The sequence below is a fragment of the Pollicipes pollicipes genome, unplaced genomic scaffold (assembly GCF_011947565.3).
Source record: "Pollicipes pollicipes isolate AB1234 unplaced genomic scaffold, Ppol_2.1 Scaffold_6686;HRSCAF=7923_pilon_pilon_pilon, whole genome shotgun sequence".
NCBI classification, from domain to species: domain Eukaryota; kingdom Metazoa; phylum Arthropoda; class Thecostraca; order Pollicipedomorpha; family Pollicipedidae; genus Pollicipes; species Pollicipes pollicipes.
In genome coordinates, this window is record NW_023596921.1 from 19,341,740 (window position 1) to 19,361,506 (window position 19,767).

General features: G+C 62.7%; 1 protein-coding gene across 1 annotated transcript in view; it reads left to right on the forward strand.

Annotated features, from left to right (window-relative positions):
* LOC119108008 (neurobeachin-like) overlaps window positions 1–19,767 on the forward strand; it is a gene marked incomplete at its 5' end in the record, with an annotated part of 139,363 nt that overhangs the window by 20,177 nt on the left and 99,419 nt on the right. Inside the window, 28 exon segments of the mRNA XM_037231593.1 lie at window positions 181–321; window positions 2,106–2,254; window positions 3,912–4,125; window positions 4,522–4,744; window positions 5,214–5,356; window positions 5,729–5,919; window positions 6,323–6,431; window positions 6,774–6,855; window positions 7,213–7,364; window positions 7,847–7,978; window positions 7,980–8,012; window positions 8,304–8,438; window positions 8,922–9,711; window positions 10,521–10,674; window positions 11,070–11,223; window positions 11,822–12,001; window positions 12,710–12,844; window positions 13,436–13,537; window positions 13,846–13,969; window positions 14,955–15,079; window positions 15,926–15,943; window positions 15,993–16,107; window positions 16,580–16,734; window positions 17,251–17,416; window positions 17,742–17,868; window positions 18,266–18,374; window positions 18,698–18,870; window positions 19,370–19,514. Of these exon segments, the coding sequence (XP_037087488.1) occupies window positions 181–321; window positions 2,106–2,254; window positions 3,912–4,125; window positions 4,522–4,744; window positions 5,214–5,356; window positions 5,729–5,919; window positions 6,323–6,431; window positions 6,774–6,855; window positions 7,213–7,364; window positions 7,847–7,978; window positions 7,980–8,012; window positions 8,304–8,438; window positions 8,922–9,711; window positions 10,521–10,674; window positions 11,070–11,223; window positions 11,822–12,001; window positions 12,710–12,844; window positions 13,436–13,537; window positions 13,846–13,969; window positions 14,955–15,079; window positions 15,926–15,943; window positions 15,993–16,107; window positions 16,580–16,734; window positions 17,251–17,416; window positions 17,742–17,868; window positions 18,266–18,374; window positions 18,698–18,870; window positions 19,370–19,514 (4,476 nt within the window).

Below are 19,767 nucleotides of genomic sequence, written 5' to 3' on the forward strand. Positions count from 1 at the left end.
TTTTTTTACCCGTTGCAAGTTCATCTGGATTGCATGTTGCGTGTGACTCATTGTACACATCCCTCACTTACTTGAGATACGGGTGAGGATTGTGTTGTACACTCTGACGCTGTCTCCCTCCACTAAGCTGGTTATTTCTAGGTGCGGCCGCCTAACTCGCCCCCGCTCCTCCGCGCCCAGGTGCTGTACGACGGCAAGATGTCGGCGGCCATCGTGTTCATGTACAGCGCCGCCGCCACCGACGGCCAGCTCTGCCTGCAGTCGGCGCCCAAGGGCAACCCCTCCTACTTTGTCCACTCGGCACACGGCCTCATGCGCCAGGCGAGTGGAGTGTCTCGCGCTTGCGCTCGCTCTGGGCCCAGTCACACGGATGACAGGCACGCCCCCGTCAGCTTATGACGTCGCGAGGAAAACACGCCCGCGCCGGCCGAGAAGCGAGTCACAGCGCTGGCGCACGGACTGTGAGCACGTCACACGCCCTTGGAGTCCCTGAGAGGGTCTCTAACTGGACTTGGACTTCTCCGTACCGCCGGGCTCACTCTCGAAGAGACTCTGGGGAGATCGTCCGAGTTTTGCATCACAATTGGCATAATAGTGCCAGCATTTGAGCAGAATTGGTGGGACGGCGCGAAATGGCAACGGTGCTCATTTCTCATTCCGAGAAGATATGGTGGGTGCTGTCAGGAGACAGCGCGGCATCGCACACGGTCTGTTCGTGCCTCTCGGGGAAGAGAGCGGTACCAGGGACGGCGACCGGCCGCGCGGGCGTGGAGTGGGGGACAAGTGAAGCGCGGTGAGACGGTCTCGCTAGAGCCGCCTGCACGCGGGTGTGGGGTGGGGGACGAGTGAAGCGCGATGGGACAGTCTCGCTAGAGCCGCCTGCACGCGAGTGTGGGGTGGGTGACGAGTGAAGCGCGATGGGACGGTCTCGATAAAGCCGCCTGCGCGCGGGTGTGGGGTGGGTGACGAGTGAAGCGCGATGGGACGGTCTCGCTAAAGCCGCCTGCACGCGGGTGTAGGGTGGGTGTCGAGTGAAGCGCGATGGGACGGTCTCGCTAAAGCCGCCTGCGCGCAGGCCGCCGGCGCGGTGATCCCCGTGCTCCGCGAACCCGACAGGCCATGAATCGTCGGACATAATTAAGACCAGCTCGGAAGCTGGCCGGCCGCGGGCCGCCGCGGGCCACTGCGGGCCGCCGCTGCTCAGGGTTTCTCCGCGCGGCCAGGTCGCCTGCCGCGCCGCGGCTACAGCGCACCCCTCCCGCCGGTTCGCGCGGTAGTGTCGAACGCTGCGGCAGCGTCAGTCATGGAGGCGCCTTCTGCGGCAGCGGGAAATATCGTAACTCGACACACCGTGACCTCGGAAGCAGTGGGCGGCCTCTGAAGTTGGGGGCGATGGCTCCCGTGCCGTAAAATTGCGTTAGTTTGGCGATCGCTCGGACGTCGTCTTTTCACGTAAGACCTTCACTTAAGTGCCTTCTTTGATTAAGCCAGACTCTGCCGAGTCACGATCGGCCGCCGTATCGGTCCGTTGTGAATCACGAACGGTTGTAGATTGCCTTCATCTTTAGTTTTGCGTCACGTGTCTCAGTCACGACCCGGGGAGCAGAGCTACACGTGGGCGACCTGTCAAGCAATCGAGCTGCGATTGTTTTGCGTCACGTGTCTCAGTCCTGGCCCGTGGAGCAGAGCTACATGTGGGTGATCTGTCAAGCAATCGAGCTGCGATTATTTTGGGTCACGTGTCTCAGTCCCGACCTGGGGAGCATAGCTACACGTGGGTGATCTGTCAAGCAATCGAGCTGCGACTGTTTTGTGAAAATATCGCCGTCGTTCGTGGCTCTCCTATCCATTTAAACTGAGAGTATCTATGTTGAGGCCGTAGTTTTTACGTCAGGTATCCTTGTCACGCCCTGTGGATGCTTCAGAATAGCCACGGGGCGCAAAGCTGCCGCGTAGCGATATGGTTTGAACGTGAGCCATGTCTTCGCTTCTGTTCACCGGGCCTGGCCAATGGCACGTGCTTTCCGCGTGTATCGTGTTCGCGTTCGGAAGCCGTCCGTGCTCCTGTGTCGTGACGGCCCCCCCCCCCCTCCCTCCGTCTGCAGGACGTGTGCGCCGTGGTCACGCACTCCATCTACGCGACGCTGAACGCCATCGGCGGCATCCAGGTGCTGTTCCCGCTGTTCTCGCAGCTTGACTTGCCCGTGGAGGCGGGCGTGGACGGCACGGAGGGACGCCGCGACCCTAACCTCTGGTGAGAAAGGGGGAGGAGGGCAGAGCGGTGCGCGGGTGGGACCGCCACCCCCAGCGAGGGAACGTTCCTCAACAGGGACCCTGACTCTGTGAGAGAACACCCCCAAGGGGGCGCCCTAACCTGGGGCGATGCAGCTGCTCACCGGGAACGGAACCCCAACCTTTGGTGAGGTAGTAGTTATCAACGGGGGGGGGGGGGGGGGGGTGGGCTCCAACCTCGTGTGAGAGACCGCTTCCTCTCGGATGCGATCCCAGTCTCGGGTGCAGTAACGCGTCTGGAACGACACGGCCAGGCGGTCTGCGCTGTGCGAGGCCCTTGTTTTCATGCGGTCACCAGAGGACGCTTCATCGACGCGAATGCACTGCTGTGGAGTGTTACCCTGGAAACTACAGGATTACTGCCATAAGCTCCTTTCCGTCGGTTTTGCTCGGGAATAATGCATTTGTGCCACGCAGGCCGGCCGGGGTCGATGCTGAGTCAGACGCCGTCGTGTGCGCCGCTGTAATGATTGTGTACATGCGACTCGTGCATTCAAGCCGCCGGGACTGGGGGTATTTGCTCAGTCACGTGTCAGCAGAGCGGCACTTGGCTGTCGTCGCGGGCCCGTGATCGCGCCCAATCTCGGGCTCACCACGTCGTGCAGCCAGTTTGTGTCGTAACATAAGTTACGTTCTCGTCGCGTGTGGTGCTGTCCATCGGAATATGGCGCCGATGCTGCCTGGCTCGTTGCCGACGTCACTCTGGGTTTTCGGAGGCCATCGATCAGTTCCGGCCCTGTCGCGCGCTGTGCCCTGGCATCGCATGGGCCGCGTGAAACACGCAGCGATGCCATTAACGTTACTTTGAACTCGGAAAATAAGTTAGGCGCAATGCCAGGCGCCGGTCGATTTCTGGAGGACGTAGGAATACAAACATTACCACAGACGTTCTGAAGGCTTGTGATTGTCAAATCGTCTCAGTGATTGAGTTTATGTTGACGCTACGCAAATGATTAGTTAAGTTCATTATGTATATATATATATATATATAATGTTCAAATATTCAGCGAATGCGTATTCATTTGAGGCACCCGTATCGTAAACCAGTTGAATGTGCCGGACTAAGATGTGTTTTTGTCATTACGTTGTGATATCAGTATCCGTCCGGTACCGTGGAGAAGGACCTTCTTTCGCGCTGCTTATGCCGAGACAAATGTGATGGGAACTTTCAAGAGTGTTGCGTGCGTTCTGGAACGAAACGATAGCTGGCTATGATGTTGCTAAATGTCAGTTTTATATTCCGTTTGCATTGCAGGCACGCATTTCCCGCATTGTCGGCATAGGTGGCTAGATTTCAAACTGCATTTATGCACATATTCACTTTGCATCTCTAAATAATCATAACCCTTGAAAGGTGCATTTTCAGTTTTGTATATACTTATCAGATCACACACTACGATCACGTAGATCCAACGTGACTTCGCATCGCTAGCTTTTAATTGCCTTCGAGATCGTGCGCTTCTTCACCGCTTTGACGCCGACTTCGGAACATAACGGTCTCAACGGTGTGAGCGGATGTGATTCGGTTCACCAAGAGACACGCATGTGCCGTGTTGAGTCAGCTCGCTGCGGGCGGCGTGCGCCGTGCACTAGCCCGACCTCTGGCCCTCCGCCGGCAGCGCTACGTTGCTGGGCTTCATCTGCGAGCTGGTGGAGACCTCGGCCGTGGTGCAGCAGCACATGCTGCAGTGCCGCGGCTTCCTGGTCATCTCGCACCTGCTGCAGCGCACCAACCGCGAGCACATGAACGACCAGGTGCTCAGCGTGTTCCTGCAGCTCTCCAAGTACCTGGTCACCTGTCCCGGCACCAACACCGAGCTGCTGCTCAAGCAGGTGGGCGCCGGCGCCACCGACCGGCCCGGCTCGTGACGTAGGAGGCGAACGGTTGGCGCGCGCTCTGGTCAGCCGGTGGCGTGTTGCTGTGTTGTGTGGTCTTCCAGGCTTCGTGGTTTTCTCGGCTTCCCGACAGCGATGGTGGGTAGGTTTGTTTCAGTGCTACGCCCTTTGAATTGGCCTAGGTAGCGATGCACTCCCAGTGTTGTGCCGAAGTAGGGTAGCATTATCAGTTATGTACTTGTCCACCCTCATTGCCGTTTACCCTCTCCACCACTCTCATGCTCTCCCCGCCTGCGCGACACCCGCCCGCGCTCCTGTGCGGCTGGCGCGGTGTGCGTGCCGTGTGTGTTCCGCTGCGTCGCGCCTCACCCCAGTCCCGCGTGCCGCCGCCAGCTGCTGGACCACGTGCTGTTCAACCCGGCGCTGTGGGTGTACGCGCCGGTGGGCGTGCAGACCCGGCTGTACGGCTACCTGGCGTCCGACTTCCTCTGCGACACGCACATCTACAACAGCGTGCGGCGCGTGTCCACCGTACTGCAGACGCTGCACACGCTCAAGTACTACTACTGGGTGGTCAATCCGCGCGACAAGAGCGGCGTCACGCCCAAGGCCGTCGGTGAGACACGCGGCAGGGGAGGGGCGTGGTCACCATCCGCCCTGGACGGCCCTGGCTGGGGGTTGGCAGGTGCCGCCGCCGGGCGGGGACAGGTGCTCGGGTCGTCACCGGCGCGGCGAGCTCGTGTAGTTCAGCGCGTGGAGCAGAGCTCGGGGGGGGGGGGGTTGCGTCATTAATTGGCGCAGGGATCAGTATTGAAGTGATGGTGCCATCGCCGTCAGAGGTACGCTGTGTTGTGCCATGGATCGAGACGGCCGCTTGTGAAAGCGTTCAGCTGGTCTAAACGGCCGTCGATCATATTTAGGAGCGGCCCGGCCAGCCCGGATCCTGTGCTCCGCTGTGCGCGTGTGCCGGCGGACCCGGGTCACGTGAGCCGGGCTGCCGTGCTGGCCAGCGGTCTCCTGCGCCCGCACCGGCAGCAGGTCACTGTCGTGCGACGGACGCTGACGGGCCGTGCTCTCGCCGCCAGACGGGCCGCGCCCCTCCAAGAAGGACGTGCTGCTCATCCGCTCGCACATGCTGCTGTTCCTGCGGCAGCTGATCCTCATCGGCAACGGCGTCAAGGAGGACGAGCTGCAGAGCATCCTCAACTACCTCAGCACCATACACGAGGTGCGCTGTAAGCTGAGACGGCGTCACCGGACGCAGGCGCAGACGCAGGGACGGGAGGCCTCTCCGGCTCCGGCTGGTCCGACACCGCCAGCGGCTGAGGTCGCGGCCGGAGAGATCGGACTGGGCGGTGGTGAGCCGGCGCGGCCGCTGGCGGCCTGTGCCTGCTTGACTCCATCCGGGTGGAAGTTATGTCTCTGAACTGCAGGTGATGCGTGAACAGGTGTCGAGTTCCACTGTCGCAGCCGAATTTATGCATGTGAGCACGGGCCCAAGACTACCCCGTGGACGTGGCCCGCAACGGCCTTCCTTGCCCGGTGGCACCCGTCCCATAACGACTGACCGCGATCGTCCCGCCGCCGCCGCCGCCGCCAGGACGAGAACCTGGAGGACGTGCTGCACACGCTGATTGGCCTGATGGCCGACCACCCCGCCTCCATGGTGCCCGCCTTCGACCTCAAGCTGGGCATCCAGTCGGTGCTGAAGCTGCTCGGCGCCCAGTCGCAGACCATCCGGCTGCTGGCGCTCAAGCTGATGGGCTTCTTCCTCTGTCGAAGCACACACAAGTGAGTGGTGACAGGCACGGCTGGCGGCGCAGCGCGGAGGGCGGCGTCAGAGAGAGAGAGCGGTGCGACCTTGTGATCGGGTGCTGGTCAGGGGTTGGCTCGGGGATTTCGTCCCAGATTTCCGTTCCAAGGCGACCTCCGCAAAAGGCGAAAACGTGTTATGACATCGTAGTTAATGTCATGTATCCTTTCAAACAGATCTTTATTGACAAGAAGGTGAATGGATGCCCCCAAAATTGAAGTGAAGGCGCACATTCCGGCTGAAATGAATTCAATCAAATTCAAAGAATGCGTTTTGTGCAAGTTCATTTCGTTCGCAAGCACCCGCAGCTTGCGTCATTCACTTCTCAAGGCGTGCGCTGGGTGTTGACGCGTCTCACCAGCCTCTCGTTGGTCGTTGCAGGCGAAAGTATGATGTGATGAACCCCCACAACCTGTACACGCTGCTGGTGGAGAAGATCCTGCTGAACGAGGAGTCCCTCACCCTGGCCACCTACAACGTGCTGTACGAGGTACGGTCTCGCCACCGCCGCCGGAGTCGGCGCCCGTGTGACGCGGACGAGGCGGGCTGCGCTTGAATGAGTTCTGATGTGTGGTGCGCCAGGCGCCGATGCGTCGCGCGCCTGCTGCAGCGCTGCGTCGGGAGGGAGCCGGCGGAAGCTGGATACGTAGGTCGGCGCCACTGCCTGGCTCCGCAGCAGGTGTCGCCATGGCACCCACCCGCCGTATATGACGGCCCCTGCCAGCGCGACTTCACATGGGACCTGGAGCTATGAACCGGCGCATTCTGACTTATCAGGGCGTGGCCCCGGGCATGCCGTGCGCGTGATGTAACGCGCCGCGTCCGCCGGCAGATCCTGACGGAGCAGATGACGCAGGGCATCCTGTACGTGCGGCACGCGGAGCCAGAAGTCAGCCACCGCCTGGAGAACCCCAGTACGTCCGCCCGACCCGGGCCGGACGGCCGGGGCGGGTCCCGACGTCCGGGCCCAGTGAGGCGTGTGCAGCACGCGGTGTGCCAGCTCTGACGGCACCTCACACCGTCCGCGTGTCCCGCGCTCCGGATCCGCAACACTTCCAGCAGCTGGTCGGTGTGCGTCTTTGAAAGCCAGCTGTTTGGCGCACCGTCTGGTCCGGCTTCCTTTGCGACCAAACTGAAGCTGCGCTAGGGGTTCGGGCGGTGTTCTGACGTGAACAAGCCGAGGCGGTCCGGTGACCCGGGTCGGACGGGGCCCCGGACCGCGACCTCCGCCGCAGTGACCTGATGACCCGACGTCCTGGGGTCGTCCGCAGTGATCCTGAAGGTGGTGGCCAGCCTGATCCGCCAGTCCAAGACCTCGGACGGCCTGATGGAGGTGAAGAAGCTGTTCCTCACCGACACCACGCTCCTCTGCCAGGCCAACAAGGAGAACCGGCGCACCGTGCTGCAGATGAGCGTCTGGCAGGTCAGGCGATGCCGGCCGGCCGCCGCCGCCGTCGGGCCGAATGGAGGGCCGTGAAGAAGCTGCTTCCCGAAATGGCACACGCCATCTGTTAAAGCGTCGCCTGCATTGTTTGCGAGACGTGCATTGTCCGGCACCGCTCGCGGTATGGGCTGCTCCATTCATGCGCCGCGGCACCCTTTCAGATGTCGCGAAAGTCATGGTGATGTCAGAGAATGGCGCCAAATGCCAGGCCAGTTGCGATGCGAGTGAGCGGGAAATGACCCATGACCTCTGGCCTCTCAGGCCCGCCCCGTTGAGCAAAGCTCCGCTCCCCTCCCCTCCCTCCACCCCCACCACTGCCGGCCGTACGGCTCCGAGCTCGGAGATTGACGTGATTGCGTTCAACGGCGGGGTGCCGAGTGCCGTCGGCCAGCCGTCGGCCGCGACGCCGGTCTGGGGACGAGGTCGGCCCGGCTGACCGCCGTCCGCGGCTGTGCCGGCAGGAGTGGCTGATCGCCATGGCCTACATCCACCCGCGCTCGGCCGAGGAGCAGCGCGTCTCCGAGATGGTGTTCAACCTGTTCCGCATGCTGCTGCACCACGCTATCAAGGCCGAGTACGGCGGCTGGCGCGTCGTGGGTGGACACGCTCGCTATCGTCCACTCCAAGGTGAGCTCAGGGCGGCCGCTCGCGGGGTGGAGGAGTCCAGGTGGCGATGGGGTGCTGCTTTGGGAGACGGCACGGTTTGTCAGGAGACAACAATGGATGGGTCACGGCTCAAACGCGCCCCTGGGGTTTCTTCCTCAAGTAAGCGGCATTCATTTCCTGCACTCGGTAAGGTTCTTGCCGTTCACCAAACCCAACGTTGTAGACATTGGGCCGTCCAGCCGCACCAGCGATTTCTCGCGCCCCCCAGCACACAGCGCTTTCCGAGGGTGTGACCCGCCGCGATGGTTGCAGGTGTCGTACGAGGACTTCAAGCTGCAGTTCGCGCAGATGTACGAGCAGTACGAGCGGCGGCGAGCGGACAACATCACCGACCCGGCGCTGCGGCAGCAGCGGCCCATCAGCACCATCAGCGGCTGGGACAAGCCGGTGCAGGGTGCTGAGGCAGCCGTCGAGCCAGCCGGCCAGGCGCCGGCGCCGGCGGCCGGCGACGCGCCGGCGGACGGCGCGGGGGCGGACGGCGCGGGGGCGGTGGCAGAGGCGCCGCCGCCGCCACCGCCACCGCCACCGCCGCCGGAGACGGACGTGCCGGCGCAGCCGGCGGCGGAGGGCGCCGCCGGTGACGTGGAGGGTGTTGTGGACAGTGTGGACGGTGCGGTAGAGGCTGTGGACGGCGCGAGAGAGGCTGTTGACGGTGATTCGCCGGCTGTGGACGATGCTGGGACTGCGGGGAGCGTCACGGAGGCAGCGGTCGCTGAGCCAGCGGCCGGCGCGGATGAGGAGCCGGGTCCGGCGGAGACCAGCCGCAGCTGCGGGGACGGTGCTGAGCAGCCGGACGCGGCCGACCCGGAGCCGGGCGGCGCCGGGCCGACCGACGCGCCCGCTGAGCCCGCCGACCGCGAGAGGGCGCCGATGCCGGCCGCTGAGCCGCCGGCGGAGGGCGGCGGCAAGGCGTCCGTCGTCGAGCCAGAGCCGGCCGCTGAGGAGGGCGAGAAAGAGGCAGAGACCCCGGAGCCTGAGAGCGAGCGCGAGGCGGGGAAGAACGGTGATAGCTGCGAGGAGCGCGTCGAGATATACGTGGTGTCGAAAGAAGAGAAGGTGGAGGCTACGGAAAACGGTCATCATCACGAGCCGGTCGTTGACGAAGTGGATGATGAACCAAGGGAGAGTAACGGAGGAGGTACGAAGAAGCAGAGCAGTGATGCGGTCATTGAGTCGCCGAAGAGCCCGTCGAAGACAGACGCCGGCTCTCCTGTAGCGCTCAACGGAGAAATGCCGTCCAAAGAGGTCGAGGACGTCAGGGAAGACGACAAGGTGCACGAAGACGCTAAGGCCGATCCTGGAAGTCCCGCGGACCACAAGGAGACCAGCTCCCACGAAAACACAAGGGAAGACAGCGACGCTCGCGAGGACCCCAAGGAGGACGCGGACGCCCACGAGGACGCCAGCTCGCGCAAGAGCGGCGAGGGTATGGAGGACGCCGGCGGGGCGGCGGCGGCGGACGAGGCGAGCGACCCGGCCGGCGACGGCCGCGACGCGGCGGCGGACGCGCCGGCCGGCGTGCCCGACAGCGTCGAGGTGCCCGAGCTGGGCAGCCAGCCGGAGGAGGCGTGCGTCAAGAAGTGGAACGCCCAGGTGAAGCCGGGCGTGGCGCGCAGCGTCTCGCAGAGCAGCGGCAAGAGCGAGCGGCTCTCGCGGCCAGGTGAGCTCCGCCGGTGGCTCCGGCCCGGTGACGGCGGCTTGTCCCGCCCTGGGCGGCTCGCTTCGCTAGCTCCGCCGGGCTCGTGGCTGACGGTTGCGGTGTCGTGGCTAGGGGTGGAGTTTCGCATCTCTGTGAGTGTTCCTTTCCCCTCCACGGTGGTGTTGGAAGCCCGTTTGAAACTCAACAAGTCAAAAAGTACTTATTAGTTTCGACAACGCAAGAAATACTTCATTTTGTTGAGATAAAGACTAACAAGGCACTGAGTACTGGCTTGTTAATGCAGACTTGACTTCTGTTGGTTGTATGAAACTCCGCCTCCCGTTAGTGAAGTCCATGTACTGCGTGACTGGATCGTGACCTGTGTTTTGCAGTTTGTTCCGCGTGCTTTGGCGGGCGTAACGGTCAATGGCTCGCAAGCGAACTTGCGTTGGCGAGGACCCTTTCAGCGTTATTGGCTTGGTCCGCCATCGAGCGGCTATTGGATAAGCTCACGGCTCGTAACGTCGGCTTCGGGAGCGGCTCGGGCCGAGTGACGTACTATCGAGTGATGAGTATTTATAGTCGGCTGCCTGGTCTCTGTCGTGTTCGTACTGCCTACTGAAATCACCATTTCCGGAGCGCGCCGATGCTACCCCTCCAGCCGAAGGCCATAGCCATACCCTTCGCTGACGGCTGAATCGATATGAAGCGAGGCAATGTAATGCGTGATGGCGCGAACACCTAATGGGAGCAGGGTTGCCTAGGCGGCGACGAGAAAGCGTTGTCGGCGGTGACGGCCACGGACGCCGGCCGGCTGGCGCTGTCGGCAGGCTCCGGCGGCAAGGGCCCGTCACGTGCCATGTTCTCGCCGGGGCCTTCGCGGCCGCCGTTCCGCATCCCCGAGTTTCGCTGGAGCTACATCCACCAGCGGCTGCTGTCGGACGTGCTGCTCTCGCTGGAGAACGACATCCAGCAGTGGCGACAGTGAGTGGTCGCGCCCGCGCGCCGGACGGAGACGGGGAAGGGGGTGGGGGGGGGGGGGCGACCGCACCCCGCTCGCCGCACGGCACCGGGCCGCTTTATGTGACGGCTTTGTAGAGGGGTGTAGTGTCGATGGACAGCTTACCAATGTTTGGTCTTCACGTAGAGGTAGATGTCAAACGAGTATATTACTTGGCGCGGAGTGAAGCGTAACTTCGTGTGCGTTTGCTATACGCATGCGTACTGGTTGTGTATCAGTTCAGTGCACAAGTAATGACAAAATACCGTTTCCAGGAGCATGAGAGGCTCACCTGCTGTAAGCGGCGTACGTTCTCACTAACGGTCCACCTACGCAAAGCTTTTCTGTTTGTGTCCCAATGCTCGTTCTTGGCCGGCAGACATTCCAACAAGAGCATCCTGGACTTCGTCAACAACAGCGACAACGCCATTTTCGTCATCAACACGGTGCACCTGATCTCCCAGCTGGCGGACAACCTAGTGATCGCGTGTGGCGGTCTGCTGCCGCTGCTGGCCGCCGCCACCAGTCCGAACGTGAGGCGCGGCGAGGGCGCTCAGCGGCCGGGGCCAGCACCTCGTGGGGACGACCCTGGGTGTCGGGACCGCTGGACGTCCCTGACATGGGGCGTCCCCTGAGGGAGGTGTCCCTCAGCGAGTGGCTGAGACCAGTCGTTCCTACATGAGAGGGTCCTATTTCGACACCGGGCGGCGCGGTAGCCCCGGGGCGGTAACCGGGCGATGGTAGTTGCTGGGGCTTCACACGCGGATGTACCAGCGCGTGCGCTGTGTTCTCGTTTCTGCCACTGGCGTCACCACCGTCCGCACCGCAGTGAACAATCTCATGACCAGACGGCATGACCTCCGCGACCCAGGGCGGCCTGTTGAGCTCTGCTGACCTGGGACACTGCTCCGGTCGCTACAGGCCAATCTGTACACGCCTCTGGCCTGCGCTGTGCATCTGTAGAGTCACGCTACCCTCTGCAGAGCCACGCCGCCCTCTCCAGAGCCACGCCGCCCTCTCCAGAGCCACGCTACCCCCTCCAGAGCCACGCCGACCTCTCCAGATCCAAAGTAACTTCTCCAGACCTCTCTACCGCAGCTTTACTGACCTATATCTCTGTCGTGGCCACAGAGCGAGCTGGACGTGCTGGAGCCGACGCAGGGCATGTCGGTGGACGTGGCTGTCGGCTTCCTGCACCGGCTGGTGGGGCTGGCCGACGCGCTCGTGTTCGCCAGCTGCATCTCGTTCGCCGAGCTCGAGGTGGAGAAGAACATGTCGAGCGGCGGTATCCTGCGTCAGTGTCTGCGGCTGGTGAGCGCTCGCGGCCCGACTCCGGCCAGGCGGCGCCGGCCGGCGAAGGAGCGTCCGGAGGCGCAGACTGCTTGGTCGGGGGGGGGGGGGGGGGGTGAGAGCAGGCTTTGATTTGGGGCGTTTTTCAAGTTGGCTGTTGAAAACTATTGCCTCGATCTTTTGCCCGCGTTGTCTGTCATTCCGTTTCATCAAAGGCGATATCAGTATGACAGTTTTATGCTGAGATTGGATAAGTTAACTATCTCTCCGCTTCCGTTCCTCCCCCATTTTCCTATTTCTTTTATTTCTCTTAGACCACGTTTAAAGGGCATCCGTTTTGATGTCACGCGACGAAAAGACTCGTTTGATATGTGCATCTGTGCACCCTAAAGACCGTCCTCTAAAGCCTGGAAGTCCGCCCCTTGTGTTGCATGAAGCGGTTGCATGAAATGCAGCTGTGCATTGAATAGTGGTACGGGGGGTTACCTTCGGTAATTGAAGAGATGCCTTGTTGCTCTCGGATGACAATTCAGAACAAGCCACATGGATCCTGGAATAGGTGAAGCTAGTGCAGTAAAAGGGAGTGGAACATATCGACCCTTGCTGCACGTAGCTAAAACAGTTTGGACGACAAAGGTGCGTTCGGCGGGAGGCCAACCCCAAACCCCGCCGGTGAGTGGCGCGTGCGTCGGTCCGCGGCGGCCCTGACCGGCCTACTCTCCGGCGCAGGTGTGTACGGCAGCCGTGCGCAACTGTCTCGAGTGCAAGGAGCGCGAGCGGCTCATGCGCCACCCGGACGTCAAGCCCAACCGCACCATCCAGCTGCTCATCACCGGGCTCAAGAACGTGCCCATCCTCGCCACGGTGAGCGCCGCCCGCTGGTCCGCCGGTCTGCAGGTCCCGCTGCCGGTCTGCTGGTCCCGCCGCCGGTCCGCCGGTCCCGCTGCCGGTCCGCTGGTCTGCCGGTCCGCCGGTCCGCCAGTCCGCCGGTCCCCCCACCGGAGCGATCTGGTTGGAGGGTTACTGCCGAGCGTGGTTACGGTGATGAGGTGTGATGTGACCTGATGTCATGTCATGTCATGTCGTGTGTTATGATAAGGTGTGATGCTCTGAGGGACCTAGTTGTATTTATTGCGAAGGGCTGAGGACTGCGTTCGGTGTTGAGCCCTCAGCTTGGCGATAGATGACCTCGCGCTTCTGGATGTCGCAACGGCCGAACGCTAGCGAGGATGGCGAGACGCATCGGAGCCAGACAATCCCGTCATCCGTTCTCACGGCAGAAGGAGGACTGGGCCTTGATGGTGCCCCTGTTAGAGCGCACGGAAGGGTTTCACGTGTGGCCGTGCCCTGCGCCCTGCCTGAAGTCGAAGACCCATGCTCGGCAGCGATGCCCGTCCCTGACCTTGGGAGGGTGTCGGACCTGACCGTTCACTGCCCCCCCCCCCCCCCCCTCAGACCGGAGACCCGGACTCGGTGGTGACGCCCGTCCGGGACCCGGAGAAGCTGCTGCAGGAGATGGACGTCAATCGGCTGCGCGCCATCGTCTACAGAGATGTGGTGAGCAGGCTGCGGACCGGGGGGAAAGGCCCGTCGCCCAGCGCGCCTCGCAGAACCCCGGCTGGAACGCGAGCCATGCGCAGATGCTCGACTGACGCGTACTCCAAGGCAGTGTGTGACATCGTAGTTAGCCCTAAATTAGAAGCCTGGATGCATGTGTGTAGCATAGGTCTAGAGAGAACCGGTGTCAAAATTGCTCCATTGCATGATTAAATTTAGAAGCCGCATGCCTGGATCTGCGTCGGCAGTGATGGTGTGACATGTGCAGCATCAGCAGTAGGATGATGCGGCCTCTTTCGGACCGGCAGGAGGAGACGAAGCAGGCGCAGTTCCTGTCGCTGGCCGGCATCTACTTCATCTCGGTGCTGATGGTGTCCAAGTACCGCGACATCCTGGAGCCGTCCAACATGGTGGCCGTCCGAGGCGCGTCCGGTCAGTCGACTCCCATGAGCCGTCGGACATGTCTGGGGAGGCTACGGGAGTGCTGGGTCTCACCCGAGAGAGTCCAGCAGCTCGCCTCCGTCCAGGGCGACTGCCAGGGCCTGATCCCTCTGCAGACAGGGTGCCAACTGACTGACCCAGCCAGGGAGACAACCAGGTTACGGACTGCCTCATCCGGACTGGCCTTCAGACCTCTGGTTAGGTTCACGGGCGGACCGCCAGGTCACCGACCCTCTCCCCGACTGATCGCCAGGTCGCTGACCCTCTCTCCCGACAGACCAACAGGTCACTGACCCTTCCCCCGACAGATCAACAGGTCACTGACCCTCTCCCCGACTGACCGCCAGGGCACTGACCCTCTCTCCCGACCGATCAATAGGTCACTGACCCTCTGCCTGACAAATCACCAGGTCACTGGCCCTCTCCCCGACCGACCGCCAGGTCGCTGACTTCCTGTCCGTGGTCATTAACAGGTCCCCGATGCCATGTTCGTTCAGAGCTGCCGCTCGCGGATCCTCGCCTTCCAAACGTTTGAAGGCCAAACCAGACGCGCCGGTGGCCTGGGGTAATGCCGCGGATCCCTAACACGCGAACAGTACCGCAGAAAGCATTCTCATTGTCAGATGAGATCACCCCATGGCGCGTGGCTGAAGTGTTCGCCGTCCTGGTTGGTCGGCGTCGGAGTGTACTGCGTTTATGTGTGTCGGAAAGGACAGGCTGACATGTGGCGTCCGCCTTCGGTGTGATGACTGGAAGGTGATAACGTATGTTTTCCAGCGGCGGCGTCGGCACGGGTAAGACGCTGCGGCCATGGAGTGATGTGACTGTGCCCTGTCCCCCGCCGGTCGCGTGCCATGTCCCCGCCGTTCGTGTCGTCTCACGTGCCATGTCCCCGCCGTTCGTGTCGTCTCACGTGCCGTGTCCCCCGCCCCCGCCGCCCTGATGCCACCGCTGACCGTCGCCCGTCTGCGCACAGCGGCGCCGGCCGGCCCGGACCGGCCCTCGGGCGGCGACGAGCAGCCCGTCGCAGACGTGCTTGTCGTTGACGAGGGCAACCCGTCCGTTTTAGCGAACCAGGCGGGCGCGCCGCCGGCAGCCAAGGTGAGGACCCGTCCCGCCGCCGACCCCCGGACCGTGTGCTCGCGCGCCGCCAAGCCCCGAGCCGGCCGCGCCCGGCCGACCGGCAGCAGGCCGCTGGCCTCCGGCGCTGGGGACTATTTGGGCCGGCGGCTCGTCCTCACGCTCATGCTATTTGAGAATGAGTCCGTAGGGAGGGTGATATGCCAGAACGATAGCATGTATTGTCGGAAGAGGTATTGCACGCCGTCGAACGCAGTCGCTTGGCTTGATGATGCATTAGCATACTGAGATTGACACGCTCTCAGGGGATGCCGGTTGGCTAGCGTTCTGTCCGCTTGAAGACGACTTGGTTGAGGTGATTGCGTTGCATAATTTGTTTTGTGGACCAGTAGTTGCTACTGAATATGGATCATTTGCCTTGATTCCAAGGTTTTTTACGGTACGAATGCATGCAACATGGGTATTTGGCGTTGTTAAGTCTGCCCCGAAAACGTGAAATTCTTGTATGACCAACTTACCCAGGGTCGATGGATGCAATAGTCTAACACAAAGGAAGCCTTAAATCGTAACGTCCATCGACAGGGATTCAGTTTTTCAGCTACAAACATGTGAGATTATCAGTTGTTTAAGCAGTCTTCAGCGCTGCTCACGAAGTCGACTATAATATGCCCCCCCCCCCCCCCCTCCCAAATCCATTCATCGGTGTCTCAGCCCGGCGCCTCGACTGCCTGTTTTGAGTTCAGCGCACGTGTTTGCTCTGCTCCGTTCCGTTGCGGCGCGGCCTGGTCGGCTTCTCCCCGCCCCGGCGCCTCCCCGGCCCCCGGCCAGCCGTGACCGGGCCGACCGGCGCCTCCGCCCGCACCACAGGCGGACAGCGGCGGCGGCGCGGCACCGCAGGCTGGCGGCCGGTCCTCGCGCGCCGCCGGCCGGCCGGCCGACCCGGAGCCGGAGCCGGAGCCGGAGCCAGCGGCGGCGGCCGGCCGCACCAGGCGACGAGCGCCAGTGGTCGGACGTGCAGCTGAACGAGACCGACGACCGGCCGACCAACGGTCAGTGACGGCGACGGCGCAGCCGGCAGGCGGGGGCTCGCCGCCGCCGGGCTGCTGGCTGCCGGTCTGTGGGTGGGCTGCGTGTTTGGGATGGGGCGCGTCGGACGGAGACAGCGGCACGGGTCGCTCGTGGCTCCCATTTGGGGTATCTTTTGACACCATTTTTCGGAACGATCCGGGCCCGAGCTTTGTTAGTGGGTTTACGCAGAGCAGTGCTCCATATGCTTCAAGTGCCGATGCATTGCCAGAATGTCCTGCTTGTCTTCGTGTTCAGGCCCCGGATGTAGTCCCGAGCTGCGTTACTCGAATTTGACATGAGGTCGCGAGTCAGGGATGTAACCCAGCCTCTTCCCAGCCTCTTCTTCAACGTCCAACTGCTGTCGGCCTGACACATTGCTCTGCCAGTGACCACAATATTTGCACGCGGGGCATGCGAGCATCAGTATGACGGAGGGCGTGGGTGTCCGTACAGAGCCGGCCGCGGCGCCGGTGCAGGAGATATCAACCGTGAGCAGCTCGCCCCACTTTACGGCGGCCAATCAGAGCGCCGCCTCGGCGCAGACCGTCCAATCAGAATTCCGTCCGGCTCGGCCCGAGGATCTCCACATCAAGGGCTTTGTTCAGGAGGTGCGTACTGGGTGTGCGGATTGGGTTGTTTGGTATTAGCGCACCATGCTCCAAGTGCAATGTCTTGCCATCCCGCTGTGGACATTTGCTCAGGTGCATATGTAAACCGTAATCACGGGTTGTATGTGCATCATATTGTCCAAATGTTTTCGTTGTGTGCCGGTCGTATTCTTGAGCTGTGAACTATGGTGCCGGTCGGCTAAAAGGACACACCTTGCATGGGTTTGATGTGGCTGTCCGTGGAAGCTCTTTACGATAACATGCATAAAAATAGCCAGAGAAGCACGGCAGCACCGAGAACGCCTGGCAAGACGTCGTATTTCCAGTCGCAAATCACGCGCTTACGCCATCGGATCGTGGTGAGAAAAGAACGCGGCGTTTAGCCTTCGATCACCTGAATGCTAGTTTCAATTTGGTTGGAAATTTGATTCGGTAGGATTGTGCACGGTCTGAGCGCGGTCGTGGCGCGGCGCCGCCCGCCTGAGCTTGGCTCACCGTTCCGCTGGTGTCCGCCAGGTGCCTCTGCCGACGCCGTCCCGCGAGGCGAACCTGACGCTGAAGCTGGAGGTGGCGCTGAGCTCGATCTCGCCACTGCTGCGCGAGATCATGGTGGACTTCGCCTCGTTCCTCAGCAAGACGCTGATCGGCAGCCACGGCCAGGAGCTGCTCTCGGAGGGCAAGGGTGGGTGGGGCGGAGGGCGCCGCCTCTCGAGCGGCTGGACGGTGCGGCCTCGGAGAAATGACCGGTGTAAGGCGACGGATCCGTGTTTGTGTACACGCCTATGCGTTGTTTGACCCATCGATTGACAGTCGCCCCTGAGTTCAACGTTCCGATCCAGTGACGCATGCACCAAGTCAATACTCGACCCCGTCCCCGCTACCCCGCGTCCCCTCGCTCCTCCCGGGCTGACGCCGACACGTCAGGACCCGGTCACGCGCTGTACCGGACAGCTGGCGGACGCCGGCGCGAGCGGTGTGCCTGACGCCGCCGCCGTCCCCCTCCGCAGGCATGGCCACCTTCAAGACGGGCCAGTCGGTGGTGGAGCTGGTGATGCTGCTCTGCTCGCAGGAGTGGCAGAACTCGCTCCAGAAGCACGCCGGCCTCGCCTTCATCGAGCTCATCAACGAGGGCAGGTCGGTTGGCCGCCGTGGCAGCGCGTCTGCTGCCGGCGATGCTGTAGGCCACGGCCACATGCCACGTCGACTCTTCCCTGCACCATGTGATGCGTCGTCCCGAAGTCTAGCTCGTGCTGGCCCCAGCCGTGATTGCGGACACGATGAATTCCTATGAACATTTCCATTATGGAATCATTAAATTTCATGGACTCATTAAGTTTATTTAATTATTACGTTTTCGTTGGCTGCGTTTAGGTCGACCAGTCGTTGCCCCGCAATTTCGAATCATCGCTGTTTTCCCGATGAGCTGTTCGGACGCCCTGCTCCCTGGCCGCTGCGTCGGCTCGGCCGCCCGTGTGATGCGTCCTCGCGACTCCGCCGGGCGACCTGTGACCGCGCGCCGGTCGTCCGCCAGGCTGCTCTCCCACGCCATGAAGGACCACATCGTGCGCGTGGCCAACGAGGCCGAGTTCATCCTCAACCGGATGCGGGCGGATGACGTGCTCAAGCACGCCGAGTTCGAGGTACGGCTCCGGCGGGCGACGTCGCCGGCCGGAGCGGCGCCGAGCGGGCGCCACCGCTCCGGACTGGCGCATGGTAGTCGCTGACGTTAGTGCGATGGCAACACCCGAGACGTAATCGCTGACCGTTGGCGTGATGTGTTGTGGCGGTTTGATGAAGCGATTGGGACACGAGTGTACTGCGGTCAAGCCGGCGTACCCGGGCCCGGTATTCGACGCTGGTGTGGCCCCCACGTCTCGGATGTAGTCTGCCCCGAGAGTGTCTGGCGGTGCCGCCGTCAGCCGTGGGCGTTGCTCGCGCGCTGACGCCGCCCGCCTGCCGGCAGTCGGCGTGCGCGCAGACGGTGCTGACGCGGCAGGAGGAGGAGCGCATGTGCGACCACCTGATAACGGCCGCCCGGCGCCGCGACTCGGTCATCGCCGGCCGGCTGATCGAGCGCGTGCTCAACCTGGTGGCCAGTCAGCACGGCGCCTGGGGCGACGACCCCAGCCTGCCCAGGTCAGGCTGCCGTCGCCGGGGGCGGTGGGGAGGGAAGGGTGACCGTCGGAGCGGGCCCCAGCCGGGTCCAGGTCGGTCGCCTCCGGAGGTGGCGTGACGGCCGTGAGAGAGTGAGTCCTGCCCGGATCAGCGGTCACTGGGCGCTGGTGTGTCTGGTGTGTCAGGCGGCAGCCGCGTCCGGCGCTGCCCACAGTGGGCTCCGTGGACGACGTTCCTGATCAGCCAGTTTGAGAGACCACGCCCTGCCCTAGTTGGCCATTACGGAGCACCTGCTCCCAGTCTGATGACCCCTTCCCTGGCTGTAGTCCAGACGAACTCTGCCAATGCGCGTCATTCAGACACGAACCCCTCCCCGCTTGCGCACTGCCTTAAGGTGTGTCGTGGCTGCCCTGAACCTGGCGCGGGGTATTCTCCAGTAACAGTGCACGCCTCGCGGGCGGTGCCGCCCCCCTTCTGCCCGATGACCCGGTCTGACGGCCGTGTCCCGCTCGCCCGCCAGGCTCAAGTTCTGGAAGCTGGACGCCTGGGAGGACGACTCCCGCCGGCGTCGCCGCCTCGTGCCGAACCCGTACGGCTCCTCCCACCCGGAGGCCACGCTCAAGGCCGCGCTGGAGCACGGCGCGCCAGAGGATGCCATTCAGCAGGTGGGCGGCGCCTCGGGTCCCGGGGAGGTCCGCTGGCCGTGGCGCGGTGTTGGCTGGCCGGTGCAGACAGGCGCGATGGAAGCGGGCGTGCAGTCGCCACGGAGTTTTCAACTGCGAACGGTGCGGCCGCGAGGACAAGCACAAAGAGTGGCTTTATGTATGGGTTGGGGTTTTTGTGTGGTGTTTGGGACGTTGTGGGCGTTTGGAGCGAGGCCGATCTTTAATTTTGAAGTCTCGGAGCCGGTGAATGTTG